This window comes from Paramisgurnus dabryanus, chromosome 22 (genome assembly GCF_030506205.2).
Source record: "Paramisgurnus dabryanus chromosome 22, PD_genome_1.1, whole genome shotgun sequence".
Taxonomy (NCBI): Eukaryota; Metazoa; Chordata; class Actinopteri; order Cypriniformes; family Cobitidae; genus Paramisgurnus; species Paramisgurnus dabryanus.
The window spans coordinates 5,813,048-5,831,319 of record NC_133358.1 but is presented as its reverse complement, the minus strand read 5'-3'; the positions used below and the strand labels follow the sequence as shown (position 1 = coordinate 5,831,319).

At 37.5% G+C, this 18,272-nt stretch overlaps 1 protein-coding gene across 1 annotated transcript; it reads right to left on the bottom strand.

Moving 5' to 3' along the window:
- Window positions 1–771: 771 nt before the first annotated feature.
- pcolce2b (procollagen C-endopeptidase enhancer 2b) lies at window positions 772–17,711 on the bottom strand. Its single transcript, XM_065294674.2, has 10 exons — window positions 17,691–17,711; window positions 17,203–17,429; window positions 16,892–17,000; window positions 12,383–12,638; window positions 9,608–9,732; window positions 9,354–9,490; window positions 5,928–6,091; window positions 3,952–4,035; window positions 2,059–2,226; window positions 772–1,102 (listed from the first exon to the last, which is right to left on the bottom strand). The coding sequence occupies exons 2-10, from the start codon at window positions 17,277–17,279 to the stop codon at window positions 972–974; spliced, it is 1,251 nt and encodes a 416-aa protein (XP_065150746.2). The 5' UTR covers window positions 17,280–17,429; window positions 17,691–17,711; the 3' UTR covers window positions 772–971.
- Between the last annotated feature and the right edge of the window lie 561 nt (window positions 17,712–18,272).

Below are 18,272 nucleotides of genomic sequence, written 5' to 3'. Positions count from 1 at the left end.
CTTCTATGAGAATATTTTTTTTAGACAAGAGACACGGTAACAAAAATCCAACATGATTTAAGATGACCAAAAGGTGACGCTACAGTCTTTCAGAATCCACAAATAAAGTTTCTGTAACTTTGCTTTTTAATCACAAAAAAATCAAGAATATCTTGGTCTGGATGGTGTGCATCAAAACACCAAAATCTTTACATTCTAGTTTCTGTCAATCTCTTAAAGGAATAGTCTACTCATTTTCTATATTAAAATATGTTATTACCTTAACTAAGAACTGTTGAATCATCCCTCTATCATCTGTGTGCGTGCACATAAGCGCTGGAGCGCGCTGCGACACTTAGATAGCATTTAGCTTATCCCCATTCATTCAATGGTACCACTCAGAGATAAAGTTAGAAGTGACCAAACACATCAACGTTTTTCCTATTTAAGACGAGTAGTTATACGAGCAAGTTTGGTGGTACAAAATAAAACGTAGCGCTTTTCTAAGCGGATTTAAAAGAGGTACTCCCAAAAGTGCTGTTCCGCCATACAATATAGTTCCTCTTTTAAATCCGCTCAGAAAAGCGCTACGTTTTATTTTGTGCCACCAAACTTGCTCGTATAACTACTCATCTTAAATAGGAAAAACGTTGATGTGTTTAGTCCCTTCTAACTTTATCTCTGAGTGGTACCATTGAATGAATGGGGCTAAGCTAAATGCTATCGAAGTGTCGCAGCGCGCTCCAGCGCTTACGTGCATGCACTAAGATGATAGAGGGATGTATCAACTCTTCTTAGTTAAGGTAATAACATATTTTAATATTGAAAATGAGTAGACTATTCCTTTAAGCTATAAGAAAAATAGTCATGAAAAATATGAATAAAAGAGAGTCCATCCAGGGCTCTTGTGCTTCAAAAATCCTTAGACCCGTTTGTTGAATGAAGTCGGGTCATGCAGTAAGTACGAAGAAACTGGAAGAATTTTGGATAGCTCAGCAGTGTTTGTTCTTTAGCATGTTGTAGGCCTTCTGGTTCTTGGCCTTGAAAGCCATGACGAAATGATGGGGTGCGATCATTCCACGTCCATCCTCATCCGACTGGCCCATGAAGATGTAGTTCAAACCTAGTGACACCACACAGAAAAAACCTGAATGCAGTGACGTGAGCGGCAGAACATTCAGGAAGAGCTTTCCATCAGCATTTCTCTGGGGCCTTACACGATCCTCCATATGTTTATTTACATTATAAACATATGGTAGTAAGATAAGTTGTTTTGAGATATTCTGACAGTGAGTTTTTTTACTTACCATTACAAGCTCTGTTTAATGAGCTTGAAGCATCTGTAAGATTTGTTCCAGATAATTCTGAGAGAGCACCTTTCACATTATGAAACTTTACACAGTTCATATAAAAGTTTATGGTGAAAAAATCTGTTAAGCTTCAAAAATTGTTACTGTTGATGATGGTTATAATAAATAAAAACTTTTGTTTAAGAGGTTCCTTTAAGAGGTTTATAAATGGTACAGATTTTAGGTTAATTTCTATTTTATTTGACTATATATTTAAAACAATAAGTGGACTGCCTCACCAAAACTGAAAAGACAAAATGAAAGAAATATTGCGTAGGTCATAATGAACCTACTGACTGTAACATGCTGTCAAAAAATACAGTACCACAGAAATCAATTCTGATATATCCCCCCGTAAATACACTTACATATGACATGCAGTTTATGTACAGTATGTTATAATAAAAATAAAACCAAGTCCATTCATTTTAAATGTATATACTTAATATAGAATTCAACCTGACAGGTTAAGTAGATGAGGCTTAAAGGCGTAGTGCATGATTTTTTGAAAAACACTTTTTAGGTTGAACATAACCCAGCATTTTTAACAGTGTATACAGTGCTTTAGCCTTAAAACAGCTTCATATATATATTTTTAAGCAAAAGCAAAGTAAACTGCAAAATTAATGGTACATTTTGTTTAGGTTTTAAAATAACATTGAATTAATATAAATTGTCACCTTTAATGAGGAAAAACTAAAGCTAGTAAGTTAAATATGCAGGCACTTACCTCGCCTGATGTAGGGACATTTCTTGCACAGGATGACAATCTTAGTGCTCATGGTTTTGCCAGCCTGTTGAATGGCTAGACTGCCCTCCTTGTAAACATTGATAATGGAGATGGTGGCGTACATGCTACCTCCACGTGTTACAGCAGTTATGACCGTTCCCGTAATCACTAAAAAATGAAATACATCAGAATAGCTTTTAAGACCAGATCTTAGATCTATAAAAAAATGTATATAATTTCTGCATCGACATGAAACATCTACAGTAGTCACATGATGCGTAGCATTTTTTCAGATGCTTTGACTGTGTTACACTATACGAGAATGGCATAGAGCAATGATAGATTCAATAAAATTTCACCTAGCAATTATTTAGTGCCAATTAATTCGGTTCCAAAAAGGTTACAATCTGGTCCCTTGACAAAAGTTATGTAATACCATCAGCTCAGATCAGCTATATACCAATTTAGAGTAGACGTCACAGTTACGTCACTGCAAGCTGCGCGCGCAATGCCGTTGCAGAAAAACAGTGCAATGAATTAGACACGAGTGAAAAGAGCAAGATAACTCACTAGAAAATGTCCTGTTGTGCTGTTAAGTGTCAGAATAAGAATGCCAAAAAAGATGGCTTTTATTTTTATAGAATACCATCGTCGAAGACATCATTTGAAGATAAACGTAGGTGTTTATGATTACAATAAGCCCTTAAGCGGACAGAATGGAGCGAGGAAATCATCTGGAAACCTTTTAATAATTAGAATAGAAAATAAGTAGAGAAGATGTCCGGTGTTCTGTCGAAGTCTGTTCCCTCCATGTGTTTCTTATAGCGTTTTTATCATGTTACAATTATAATTTATTAAGGAAGAAATAATAGAAAACAGGAAAATTATGAAATATTTAATAAACGCTATTATATATAATACATGACAGTATTGCTTTTAAATGTACTTTAGCGATTCAGACTGTAAAAATAATTGATTTAGCAAAAAAGAACAATACATATAAAATACATACATGCATATCAGTAGCCAAGCCATTTAAACTTTTTATTTATCTAAAAAATAAACGTAATGTGATTAAAACGCTATAAGAAACATTGCACTAAAGGGAAACATAGGTGAATCAGACTTCGACAGAACACCGGATCCATAAAAATCACGGTTTAATGCTAAAACACTTCACAACCCTACTGCGGAGCAGTCACTTTCTGCAACCAGTTTGGCTCCGCCCACAAAAAAAAACCGTCATCTCTGTTTGCAAACACGAAATTGGTCTATACCGATTTTTTTACAAATAAACCAGAGCTCCTGGAGGTGTACCACAGTTATAACTAAAGCACAGTTAAGGAATTAAAGGTTGAGTTGATATAAATGTAATTTTCCACCTCCATTCAAATTTAGACTTTGTCTCCAATAACCACAGGATATGCAAATCCAAGTAAACTTCAACAGAAATCATAATTGAATATCTGCATTTCTCTGTAAACACGTTGTGAATGTGAACATTGAAGACCTGTTCCAGGGGTGACTGTGGCCAAAGACCTCGACTGAATCAACACTCCCATTTACAAACACTTCACCCACAGAGCACTGCAGCTTATTTACACAAGCAGCCTGTGTCCAAACACACAAATCCACTGTACGAAATGGACACAAATGCTCAAGGAAACTTTTGAAAAACACCAGCAAACCAAAGATAGCAGGCTGAAAGTAATTACGAAACAGCCAGGATTATAGACAACGTGTGAACAATCAATGTTTGTTTCCACTTATTCTGAATGATCTTATCTATATTTTATCTATCTGACGCCCACTTCCTACAATTTCTCACCTCACTTTCACTTGTGTGGAGTTGTATGTGTCTGCGTGTGTCAGCAAAAAAATAATTTCTCTTACCGAAGTTACTGGAACAGTAGTGGCTCTCAGGGGTTCCCTTACGTTTGCATTTCTGTTGACACAGCGCTGCAGAGTACTTCAAAGCTATAGAGGCAAGCAGAGATAGCAAGAAAAGTCCTGAAAAATGTTTCTTCTGTAGTATACAGACAACAACACTTCCTAAAATACATAGAAAAAATACCTTAGTATTTACTAGAGGAAAACAAGTTTGCGCATTAAAGCGTCCAAGCTTTGAAATATATAAGACTGCTTACAGTCTGTCTGAAAAGAAAGATAAATATCATTTATGTGGTTTGTCATAAATTTACTAATTCTGCCTACAGTCTTATGTGCAAAACCTGCAATGAAATTCACATACAGAAGGATATTTAAATTTATTTCTATTTTTATGCAGAATATTTCGTAATAAAAATGATGATACTACACAGCTCTAATATGGTGAATTGTGTATAAGTAGATGTAACTTATATTAAAGAATAATATATTTAAAAAAACTACAGATACTTATTCAATACTTATATAACAATAATGTTAATATTTAATTATTTTAAATTACAATTTTGACATTTTTGGTGTAAGATCAATTTCTCTTCAGTAATCTGGCTCCAAACTGCATTTTCCCAACTTCTTCGTTTGAACTTGAAAGTATCCATGTCGTGAACTTAATTTATATATGGGCGTAATATTCAAATTGACTTGAATTAACTTCATTTCAATTGTATTATTTATTTTGTTTCATTTACAGGTTGCCTGAAAAAAAAACTAAAAAAGACAAATACTGAAATTATTTGAGACTTGTGTAAAAATCATTACACAAACACCAAGCAGACGGTCGGGCATCAGGCAGGTTTTGAGCTTTGTTGTTGTGTTTCGCAAGTTTTCTAATGTCAGTCATCATCTCCTTTTCTTTGTATGCCAATTCAGCATTTTTTATCATGGTGGCGCTCTTATAGGAGTCACATCATTTTGATTGGATGCTCGTCTTAGCCAACCAGTGCAAAGTTAAAGTTATCTTATCTCACACAGACGCAAAAGAGACATGCTACTTTTTCCCCATTCACTTTGTGTGTACCGACCTCACAGACATCACAGTCTGTTGCTGTGGGGTTGGTTTGTAAACCCTACGGTTCAGAAATGTAAAGCTGTAGCATTATTTGTTTGCAGATGCCATTGGTTTGATTACAGATGTGGGTTGGGCCAATGCTTTTGGTTTTATGTACTGTTGTAGTGCATTTGTTAGAAACTGTGAACAGTTGCATACCAAGCATCATTACAACATGGACAACAAATTTGTATTTTTTGTCACAATTTTTTGGAGGAACAAAACCACAGCATTAAACAAATTAGAAAGTTTGTTTGGTGACCAATGACCATGAAATGAAATCGTACAATCAAACAAACCAGATAAATATAAGTTATGTCTGTAGTTCAGTAAGCAGGCAACGTGACCTGAGATATGTGATGTCCTGGTCCACCTCTCATGAACAAGCTTTGCTTTACACTGCTTGGCATCAGCATCAGTTGACTTTCCACAATCTTAAGTCAATCCATCACATTAACCGGACTGAACACATTTTTGTAGCATATGCTGAAAACGGCCTCATCTGACTTTGAATAGGTGCCAAAACACTTCATCACTCTTATGTGACTAAATTCATCCCTGCTAAAAAACCCAAGCACGGCTGGTGTGCTGTTTTGTGCCTTATAGGATACTTTGAAACATTTTTGTAATGCCATGCATGCTAAGGTCCATACTACCTACACATCATTGAAGTAGAGAAGAAATCATCTCATAAGCTACCAAGGAGGTCTATAATATCTATAATCCTATAGCTCTCAATGGCAATTGCTATGGCTATGTAAATCACCTTAGTTCTGGAGACAAGGTTTTTCAGGCAGTCAACCAAGCTACAAATGACATTGCAACTTCAGTCCAACTCCATAATGTAATATTAAACTCAGAAACTACTACTTACGTATGGGTCTGGTGGTAGTGGGCGGTGCTGTTGTGGTTGGTGGGATAGTTGTGGTGGGAAGTTTCTTTGGTCTAAATTTGTAATGACCGATAAAACCATCTGCTGTTAAACTCAGATCAGAGAGAAACTGAATGAAGAGCTGATTTCCCTCTGAAAACACAGGCCTAAAAGATACACAAAACATCAGACTAAATGCATATACAAATATACTGTACATCTATCCATCCATCCAAATACTGATATTATAAAGTATTGTGCAAAAGTCTTAGGGGGTGTGCACACCAAAGCTTTTACACCCGCGACCGGCGCATGTTTTCAATGGAAGCTCAGCGTTTTTCAAATAAGCCAGCAGTTAGCGTTTTTTTGTCAGACCTTACACGCCTGTCCAATAACAGTGAAGGAGGGGCGGGACAAGTATCACAACCAACCGGCTCACAGCTCAAGTATGACAGCTACCAAAGCGCTCGGCTGAAGAAAGCTGGCGCTCAGCTAAAAAAACAGCTGGGATACGGCGTCCTCCAGGCATTTTCAGCCGCGTTAAAAGTTTTGGTATGTACGCCCCATTAGGCCACCACCAGCTTTGAAATATTAAAAGACTACCGTATCCATATTTTTCTTTGATCTCTTTATTAAGATACAAAGAGAAAATCTAATGAAAATAAGGAACTCTTTTGAGAAGACCGAAATCCTATAGAATATCCATTAGGTAAAATTCAGACTTAATTTAGGTTTTAATGGACCCCAACACTTAACAGTTTTAATGCCGTTTAAATTGCAGTTTCAAAGGACTCTAAACGATCCCAAACGAGGCATAATGGTCTTATCTAGTGAAACGATTGTCATTTTTGGCAAGAAAAAAAAAAAAATCACTTTTAAACCACAACTTCTCGTCTTCCTCCGTTTGTGTGACGCGCCAGCGCAACCTCACGTAATACATCATCACGTCAAGAGGTCACGGATGACGTATGCGAAACTACGCTCCAGCGTTTACAAGTGTGGATAAAGTGGAGCGTTCCAATGTTGTTGTATGTCGAATGGTACTCATTTATGTCTTTGTGTCAGTTTATTGTTTAAAATGGTCCGCAAATGTGCGTTTCATATATGTAACATGTGACCTTTCGACATCATTACGCAATTACGTGAGGTCGGGCTGGCGCGTCACAGGAATGGAGGAAGATGAGAAGTTGTGTTTTAAAAGTGAATTTTTTTCTTGCCAAAAATGACAATAGTTTTGCTAGATAAGACCCTTATGCCTCGTTTGAGATCGTTTAGAGTCCTTTGAAACTGCAATTTTAAACTGGATTGAAACTGTTAAGTGTTGGGGTCCATTAAAATGAGAACAATCCTGGAATGTTTTCCTCCAAAAACATAATTTCTTCTCGACTGAACAAAGAAAGACATTAACATTTTGGATGTCATGGTGGATTTTTAATTAATTATCTGATTTTTTTTTTGAAAATGGACTAATCCTTTAAGCAATATCGCTCTTAGGGGTTGTGCTCACCAAAACTTTTAAACGCGGCTGAAAACACCTGGAGAACCCCAATGCCAGCTGTTTTTTTAGCTGAGCGCCAGCTTTCTTCAGCCAAGGGCTTTGGTAGCTGTGATACTTGAGCTGTGAGCCGGTTGGTTGTTGTGATACTTGTCCCGCCCCCATCCACTGTGATTGGACGGCGGTGTGAGAACTGACATTGACGAGCGGAGCTTTTCACCCAAAGTTGAATCTCTCAACTCTCGGCGCTCAGAGCTGAGCACAGAAAAACTGCTGACCTACTTTCTTCCACCATGGATTATAAGGTCATAATGACAGGTAACCCTTTCGGCTGTTTTCATTTCTTGGTCAAAAAGTGTAGTTTTAAGATTAGTTCAGGCGAGAATATATATGTAAAAAATTTTCAAATTGGCAGTCGATTAGTAAAGTTAGCCCTTATTTGAACATTTGCTAAGAACAGGGTTCCCACACCTTATTTAACTTCAAATTCAAGGACCTTTCAAGGACTTTTTCAGGTCCAATACCCTCAAATTTAAGGACTAAATGTGGGGACACATTTCAAGTGAGAGCAAGATTACATTGTGTTACCTTTTAAGATACATTGTTACAGTTCCCTTTCGAGGTAACTCGCACTGCGTCACTGCGGTGACACTTGGGGGACGCCTCCAGGTGTAAGTGTGTCTGAATGTGTATATCAAATTCAACCAATAGTGAGGCAGAGACGGGGCACTAGATCCCGCGGGTGAAGGCTGAGAAAGGGGGAGACCCGTCTCAAGCTCGTCCGCGAGATGTAGTTGTGATCCCCACGATCGCAGCTTCCGCTCTGCCTCGGCAGCAGCAGGGCCAGAACCGTGGGGAACACGCGACTCACCACCCTCCTCGAAGAGTGCGAGCGCAGCGTATGGAGCGGCATCCTTTCACAATGTGCACAACCACCCCTCTCAAGAGATGATCGTGCGTGTTGTGCCGCGAGGCACATAACACAGAGACGATGCGAGTCCTCGCTCGTAATGAAACGAGGACACGGGGAAGCACACTTCTTAAAACTTTGTTTGGACTTGGACATGATAATGACACACACTCGCTTGCTGAGGCACAAAGAGCTGAAGTCGGCTTGCCGGGTGCTCTTTTTATAGCTTCCTGGTTCCCACGTCACCCGCCTATGACATGTCACTTGACCATTGGATTGATTTGACATACGTGCTTCAGACGCAATCACGCAGAGGGCGTTCCCATAGCGTAGCTTCGGCGACGCAGCGTCTCGTTCCCTTCTCGGGGAACAATGGTTACATTCGTAACCCGAGACGTTTTTATGATATTATCCTACACTATGTATGTATATTTTCAAAAACTTCCCAGGGCCTCGAATTTTTTCACACAGATTTGCAAACTTCCAAGGATTTAAAGGATCCGTGGGAACCCTGTTAGAAAGATTCCAACGTGAGATCCAGACACGGCCTGCAGGCATCATAAGCTCGGACACTTATAATTTCCTGCTGGCTCTGATGTAGCCATGTTTGATAGTCAAAAATTAGATTTTATTTGTTTTGGGTTATTACATCAAAGAGCTTTGATCGTCAAATAGACTAGGGCATAGCGATAATCACTTCCGATTGGGATTCACAGACTGATTCACAAGTTAGGGAACTTATTGAGACACACGGAAAGTGTTTATATACAATGTTGTGATGTGTGATCATCCGCTCTGATGGCAGCTTTTTTCAGTCAGAGATGAGCATATGGCTCATGTGTTTAAAGAGGCTTCCCTTACTAATTCTACAATGCCAGTAGGTGGTGAAATGATACAAAAAGTGAATCGGTTACTGTTATGTTATCAGTAGAATATCTCATGGCTGGGAAGGGCGCTCAGCCAATCAGATTTGAGAACCAGAAAGAACTGTAGTATAAATACATTTATATGCATAGATACATACGCCGGTGGACTGTCTCCACAGTATTTTCCAATTCTTTTGGCATCGTTGATTTCTCCTCCATTAAAAATCGCTACGTAATCATAACGGCAGTAGTTGTCCCTCTCCACATCAAACTTCTCAAATTTCACCTCTATTATCTATGAAAACAAACCGTTTTAGTAACAGATGGGCAAAAGAAATGTACATTATTAAGCACAAAGTATAAAGTACAAAATAGCTGAAAGTATAATACTGAAATGACATAATAGGTTCACCTGGTTTTTCGGTGCCACTATATGCCAGGAACATGTGACTCCCGCAGGATAGTCTTTATCCGGCCAGTTAGGGGTCTTGAAGGTTCCTGAAGGCTTAACTAATCTCCCACCACAATACTGATCTCCTGTAAGAATCCAATCAGACAAGAATGTAGGAAATGTTCCCTTTAAACTCCACAGGAGCAACACTAAACATAGACCAAGCGTGAGGTCGTTCGTTCCTGATTAAAAGGAATGCATGGGATAATTACATGATTCTAAAATTAACTAGAATCCTGTCATTATAAGAGATTTTATAAACTTGTAAGTCCCAGCATGGTAAAAGCTCTGTTGAAAGAAGATGGTTGTCGGAAGAATGGACTACAGATGCACATACTTAATTTATTTATTTATTTATTCTTTATGGCATTCCATCATCTATGGCTATATTCATGGAAAGAACCAGTTAATCCATATACAGGTTGGGGAGGGACAATTTGGTATATCCAATTCACCTAACTTGAATGTTTTTGGCCTGTGGGAGGAAACCGGAATTCCCGGAGTAAACACAGACTGACACAGGGAGAACATGCAAAGTCCAAACAGAAAGGCCACCTGCCCTGCTGGGGCTTATTTGGGAACCTTCTTGCTGTGGAGGCAACTGAGCCACTGTGCTGCCCCCAGATGCACATACTGAGACAGCCACCAATGCACTTTTTTAATAATTGTTATTATAAATAATTATTATTATGATTAATTTTTCATTGAAATAACTTTTACAAACAGGCTTCACAAGCCACATGATAGTGTGTTGTAAACAACAATTCTACAAAGGCAGTAACCTTTTGGTCAAAAATTTGTTATTGATATTTTTGGGAGATTCAAGACCTCTTTTGTCATGTGGATAAGTTAGAGAGTGAAAAAAACTATCAGGAAGAAATTAACTGATAAATAATGACACTAAAATGTCTAAACTAAAAAGTAATTTGAACTGAATTGATTGTTAAGGTATTTTGCATTTGTAGGGCAGAATATACAGGCAATTTGTAATTTAGGATCATTTAAATATTTCGCATTGTGATTCACATCACTTCACGTTCCATTTTGGAGTTCCTGAACTTGTTTTTGTGTGATTTTAGCAAAAAAAAAAAAAAAAAAAAACAGACGAATGTGAAGGCTGCAGGCTTTCATTGTTATCAACACATATCTTAACAGCTACTGATGGGACAAAAAACCCACGCAGTACAAACCACTAAAATTCCAGCTGTTCTGCTTCATCCAAGCAGACGTCTCGTCACTCGTACAGAGACTATGTGAGCAAGTCAGCCTTTGGGGTTTAAATCTATCACTGAATCCCTGGAAAAACGTCTGTGAGAAATTCCACATCAACCCATGAACTACACAGCAATGGACTCCAGCCGTCCAACACTTCCTGAGTGTTCAAAATCAACTGTCAGACCTTGCATGAGGCGGGGAGGAAATCTTATTTCCAAACAAAAGTAAAAACAGATTTTTCTTTCCTTTGTGTGAATCATCAGCTGTTTTAGTGAATTATTGAATATAATCTATTGGCTATACTGGGATATTGGAAATTCATTTATCTTCTCTGGCATTATGTTGACTTCTAACCTTTTTGAGGGAACACAGATGTTAAACAGCTCTTTACAGCTCAATAAAGATGACCCTCTTAAACACAATCCACGCCTAATAACATTTAAATTGATTTGTATCAAATTATTAAAGTAGGTTTAAGAAGGGCTGTATGATGGATTATCCATCGTCAATTAAACTTCCTTCACTTGGTAAAGGCAGAAATCTTTGGGCTCTATCTTACACCCGGCGCAATGCAGCGCAATGCGCGACGCAAGTGTCTTTCGCTAGTTTCCACCCTAATTTTCACGTTTTGCGCCGAGTTGTTTAAATAGCAAATGCATTTGCGCACCCTTTTGCGCCCATGGGCGTTCTGGTCTGAAAATGAGGTGTGTTCAGGCGCATTGTTGGCGCGTTGCTATTTTGAGACAACTAAAATAGACTACGCCATTGACCATCAAAAACCTGGTCTAAAGTCTAAAGTCAATGGCGCAATGTGTTTTATGTTATTTAAAGAGCGCATTAGTAATATGCGCCTATAAACGGGAGGACAACGCGGGTTTGCTTATCACAAAGTACATGAATACGCAGCAGCACAAAAATGATTTTAAATATGAAAGATTAAAGGATTGAATGTAAAAGATTATTATTGAATCTCTTGGACATAAATGAGGACTAATTATGAGAAAAAACAACACAATTATTTAACATTAATCTTAAACTGGGGATCTTCTTCCTCTGCTTAGTTTTTCAGTTTACAAAGTCTGTCATCTAAATAGGGATTAGACATAGCGCCAGCGCAACTGGCTTTTAAAGGGGATGAGAGCTGTGACTCTCATTGGTTTACTGCACGTTACGCCCAAAATACTCCCATTACAATAGGACCTACCCTTTTCGACCATGCGCTCGGGGCAAAAAACATTTTTCCCGTCGTTAAATTAGCAAAAGTGTATTCGGACACGCCCATTTAGACGTTGCGCTGTGCGCTTTAGACAATGCGCTTAGATCGTTAAAATAGGGCCCTCTAAGTGTAGTTTCCTTATTTTGATAATTTCCTTGCCACAAACCATGTTCTTACCAGCGTCTGTTTACCGCAGAATAGCACCTACAGCACAAATACAACGAATAAGTGGTTTTATGATAAAATTATTTAAATATGAACTTATTTAATAAAGCCACTATTGTCATAGAGTTGCCCTGCCTCACCTCGCTCATGTGGGTTGGCAGCAGAGTACACAGCTAGGAAGCCACTGCCAGCTGTGTTGGCATCAGATACCATCTGTATAAGCATCTTATTGCTTGTAGAAACAAGGGCTCCTGGTCTGAACGTCCCACAGAAGCGGCCAAGACGCTGAACATTGGCATGACCGCTGTAAACGTCCACATAATCATACCTGCACAGGTTATCACTCTCCAAGTCAAGAAATCTGAATGTGAGGACAACCACTTTGCCATCAGGAACCTGCATGAAAGAGATATTGTTTATGATGTTACAAGAGATCAAATAAGACAGTGGTGAGAATACCATATCTTGTAATCAATGTATATGATTAACCACAATTTTTCTTCTATACACACTACATACACACTACTTTTTAGTATCTATTTAAAGGGGATTGCACACTGGACGCGCAGCTCAGCGCCGTTCTAAAAAAATCTAACACATTGTTTTCTATGAGTATAAGGCACACCGGTGCCGCCAAGTGGCGCCTGTCTGCGCCGTCCAGCTTTGACTCAAGAAGTTGCTCAAATCCCTGTCACGCAACACAGGGGGTTCCCACACCGGACGCGCAGCTCAGCGCCGCGCTGTTCTAAAAAAATCAAACACATTGTTTTCTATGAGTATACGCACACCGGTGCCGCCAAGTGGCGCCTGTCCGCGCCGTCCAGCTTTGACTCAAGGCAAGGCAAGTTTATTTGTATAGCACATTTCATACACAGAGGTCATTCAAAGTGCTTTACACAGAAATGAGAAAACAATATATAAAAAAGAAAATGTAAAAATAAGAGATACACAATAAAATCACAATAAAAACAAAGATACATGAGAATTTAAAATAACAATTAATGAAAATAAATGCGATTTTAATAAAAACAGTTTAAAATGTTAAATAGAATAAAACAGGAGTAAAAGTGACTTGAGTTAAAGATAGTTCACTTCAAAATGAAAAACTCAGCCACCACCCACCCATCCCCTCGCTGCTCCAAACCAAGCGTGCCGCACAAGCCGTGAAAAGTGAAGCCAAAACGTCTCGATCGCCCCCCAGTGACTGGTCGTATAGGTCATAAACCCTGCCTCCCCATGTTATTCAATGGGACTTGAGACCAACTAAAAAAATTAATTACACTTCAATTATCTTTTTCCGAAGCTGGTTTCTGTCATTTATTGTAGTTTTTATCACGCTGATGTAAATTCAAATGTTTGTTTTTAAAATAGGTTTGTGTTTAGTTAGTTATTTAATGATATAAAAACGGTGGTGTAACGTCATGATTGACAGCTGTGATATCGTGTGATATGCGCATTCTACGAGAGCGAGGGCGGGGTTTTGACTTCGCGGCTTCCCTTCCTGCTCACTACTGCGCATGACTGGTCCAGAAATCGCTATTGCGCAGACTCAAGACCCAAGATGTCAGCGCCATATCGGGACACCTGCGGCTTCACTTTTCACCTATGGAAGAGAGCGAACAGGCGTCGTCCATCTTTTTTTACAGTCTATGCTCCAAACCCGCACGCATCCCCCTCCTCCGACGAACACAAAAGAAGACACCCCGAGAAATGACGGCAAAGGAAGTTGCTCAAATCCCTGTCGCGCCACACAAGGGGTTCGCACACCAGACGCGCAGCTCAGCGCCGCGCCGTTCTAAAAAAATCTAACACATTGTTTTCTATGAGTATACGCAAACCGGTGCCGCCAAGTGGCGTCTGTCCGCGCAACCCAGCTTTGACTCAGAAAGTTGCTCAAATCCCTGAGCTGCACGGCCAGTGTGCAACCCCCTTTAGGATTAGTTCACACAGTGAGTATTATAAAAGTATAATATAATCGTCCACATGACCTGTGCCGTATTCCAAGTCTTCTGAAGTCATACAATACTTTTTTGAAAAACAAACTAACATTTTAAGTTACTTTTAAGTCAATGACAACTTAATAAGTTTAAGTTAACAACAGCATTGAGTCTTAGTGTTCATTTTTAGGAATATTTAATGCCTAGAATAGTTCCTAACAGTTTTAATTATAAAACTGTTAGGAACTATTCTAGGCATTAAATAATCCTAAAAATGAACACTAAGACTCAATGCTGTTTGTTAACTTAAACTTATTAAGTTCTCACTGACTTAAAAGTATGACTTAAAAGTGTGCAATATTCCAAAATAAAACATTTATTTTTTACATTACATATATTTTGCTTTTTTCTGTAGTAAAGCCTTTAACTAAATCACAGTGTAGTGTGAAACAACCTTTCAAATAACAAAAATAAGGCCAACCTCTTTATATTTATCCTACTTTATTACATGGCGCTATGGAATGCTCAATTCTGATTGGTCAGTGGTGAAGTACCAAGGTTTGTTTTTCCCAAATAACAACTTTCTGAAACTGATAACAGCCTAATTCTTATGCTATGAGCTGTCTTAACTGCAGTTTAACACACATATGCATAATAAATAATAAATGATTGAGACATTATGTTCTTCTTGTCTTGGCTTAGTTAGGAAATGCTTTTCCCTCGTGGAAGGTTTGCATTTCTTAGAAATGAGCTAATAAAAATAAAAAATAAAATCTGATTGCTAAATCTATATCTTATACACACAGTACTGTGCAAAAGTCTTAGGCCACCATCACCAGCTTTGTTGTTTTAGCAAAGTTTCAATGTCCATCAATATTTATTTTTCACTCTTTTTTAAGATACAAAAAGAAAATACAGGAAATCTGTACACAAAATTAAAAACAAAACATTTTCAGAACTAAATGTCATTCGATTAGAATTAGAAATCAGGATTTATTTTAAGGAAGGTTTAAGAGTTTTCCTGTATTTTCTAGATGTATTCTAATAAAGAGACTTAGAAATAGAAATAATTATATATGATCACTATACAATTGCAAAACTAACAAATCTAATGGTAGCATGGTGGCCTAAGACTTTTGCAGAGTACTATATATATATATATATATATATATATATATATATATATATATATATATATATATATATATATATATATATATATATATATATATATATATATATATATAGAGTTTTGTTGCAAAACAAGATGAATCCGTTTTTAACATTTTTGTCAAAACATGTTTATTATTATGTTATCATGTTATTATTTTTTAAGTTATGAAGGTTTAAATCAAAACAAACCAGCTGCAGTGTAATTGATATTAATTGGAATGCACAACCAAAAAATGAGATTTCTGAAAAACAAAACAAAACCGGAGTTATCGCGTTTCTTAGTCAGACTAAGAAAATAGTCTGTTTGATGATGAATTTTTGATCTAATTTTTGCTTTCCTGTGTCATCCTGGGAGTTCCCCTCAATTAACCACAGAAGTGTTTTGTGAGTCAGTATTAAAACATAGTAGTCATAGTAGCAACTTTTGCCTTAAGCCTATTCGTGTTAAAATAAAATGGAAAATAAATAATCTTAGTTAGTCCCAGGTCACCAACTGCATCTCTAAAAATGGAGGCAGTGCAATAAAATGCGGGAATGAGTCTTGTGTTTCCACAAAGGATGCAGTGTGGCCAGCAGCCAGAGCAAGCACACATTACAACCATATAGTCTGATTCTTGCTGTGACTTTCTATTGCATCATCACATTGCTTTCGAAACAGCACCATAATAAAATTTCTTGAATTTATTATTTATTTGTCTTCCTTATTTTCTGTGATTACCTCATCTCCAAGTGCCTAACAAACATACTTATTATTACAGCCTAAACCTTTAGTATGCTTTTTATTTGTATAATCATGTGTCTGAAAATATCTCTGTATAAGGAAGAGAAGACTAGCTTACTACTTACTGCAGACTACACAGCACACACTGCTTATTATGTATTAAAATAGCAAGTGAAGCATTAGGCGCCGCTGATCCATGATAAACTGTAGCATGACTGCCACATTACCTCATCAATATGCATATGAGAGGCTTTCAGATATCATCTGACAAATAGAAAGGTTTTTTTCCCTAAATCTAATCTGTTTAAAATGTGAAAATATGATACAAAGAATGAATTTACAAGGCCGCTGTTAATTTCCACGCAATGCATTTTGGGATACAGTAAATGACACTGTGTGTGTGCACTGTTATATACTGTACATGTTAGAAATGTTTTCTCGGTATCCCAAAAATATGAATTTTTACAGAGTATACAAATGCTATATTATGCACAACTAGTGAGGTTTGTATATTGCTACAGTTTACAGCAGCCATTTAAAATTCAGTCGTCATTTTTGTAACATTTGCATACTGAAATGTCATTGGACCATTTTTTTTCTTAAATAGGCCTAATAACCTGAACCTTTACATTAAAAAACAGCTCCGATTCATAATTGCATTTGCACAAAACCCAGTAATAAAATTCAAATCAACCTACTGTAAAACTTTAACACTGTTCTTTGTTCTACTCTGTTAAATTCAGACAAAGTAAGTCTCATTTACAGCCAGCATTCCACTATGTATTGATAATAAATATACACGAACTATTAATACTTACTGTAATTCTCCATACACATTTGGTATTGGGTGGATAGACGCCAGGATAACCCTGACTACCGATAGCACCTGAATCTCCTGTTATATTCCCACCACATGTGAAGGTCTGCCTAGAAAACCAAATGGCAAAAATGTAGCTTCGCAGAAGCATCACTCATGTCTGCTGTGGAGAACCAATGGCTCGTCATGAATAATACAACTTTAACTTGAATCTAGCAGACATTATATCAATATTGTGTGTCGTGGATGTAATATCTGAATCCAGGTGAGATTCATTCAATGACAGTGTATGCGAGATTGAAGTTACAGTACCTGTTTTGAGACTGAGCTCGGACATGTACCAAGAGCAGCAGACCCCAGGAGATCAAGACACCGCAGATAGTCCACATTGTGAGATATGACAGTGGATCAGACGGTGTGTTTATCTGTGTCCAGCTGCATTAATGATATTGTTGTGCTCCGCCTATACTGAAGTTTTAGAGGCAGATAAATACAGCGTTTGTCCGCGAGCAAACACGACAGCTGCCTTTTCCCAAACCCTGCGATCAAAGTCATGCAGAGAGAGAGAGAGAGAGAGAGAGAGAGAGAGAGAGAGAGAGAGAGAGAGAGAGAGAGAGAGAGAGAGAGAGAGAGAGAGAAATCTATTGGAAAAGACACCTGAGTTGTCGTTATCGAAACATACAGAACATATACATACACAGCGTCATATTCTACTCAAAATCATATCAGAAGCTAAATAAATAAATTTTAATACAGTTTTTAATAAAAAAAAAATTTAAGAATAAAGTGATCACACCAACCTAACTCATTCGGCAGGTTCTAACTCCGAAATTAAAATTGTGGATGCAAGAATGAAAACATTTGTATGCTTACACAAATTAAACAAATGCAAGAACTGAGGTAACTGCTAGACATAAGGTTGACGTGGATGGTGAGAGCGCCACCTCGCGGTATGTATTACATTAAAGCTTTTTATATTAACTATTTTGTATGCAAACGTTTTAGTCTCATATCAGAAATAGTTACTTGTGAGATTAATTCCGCATTAAAAATTGTACAATTATACAGTTAAATTCGAAATATTTTAGATCGCGTGGAACATTGATTTCTCGCTTAAAATTAATCACAAAGGTGCATGATTACTGGATGACGATTTTTAATCATCAATTTATGAATCTTACTTAACTGTACTATTTTAGGAATCAATACATATAAAAACAATATGCAATACGTTAAATAAATAATACATAAAAACGCTCTAAGATTTGAATGCACTAAAATGAAGTAGGGAACTTGCTAACGTTCATTACTGCCAGAGGCCAACAGAGGGCGTGTTCTCTTTTTCACATAGTAGACCAACGCTTTGCCTGGTTCGTTTGATA

What these genes read in the sequence shown, in the direction of transcription:
- pcolce2b (XM_065294674.2), bottom strand. Translation starts at nt 17,279, where the DNA reads ATGTGGACTATCTGCGGTGTCTTGATCTCCTGGGGTCTGCTGCTCTTG. An exon ending in TGCCAACCCACATGAGCGAG is followed by an intron (nt 9,733 to 12,382) that starts GTGAGGCAGGGC and finishes GGATTCTTACAG; the next exon opens with GAGATCAGTATTGTGGTGGG. An exon ending in TAGTGGCACCGAAAAACCAG is followed by an intron (nt 9,491 to 9,607) that starts GTGAACCTATTA and finishes TTGTTTTCATAG; the next exon opens with ATAATAGAGGTGAAATTTGA.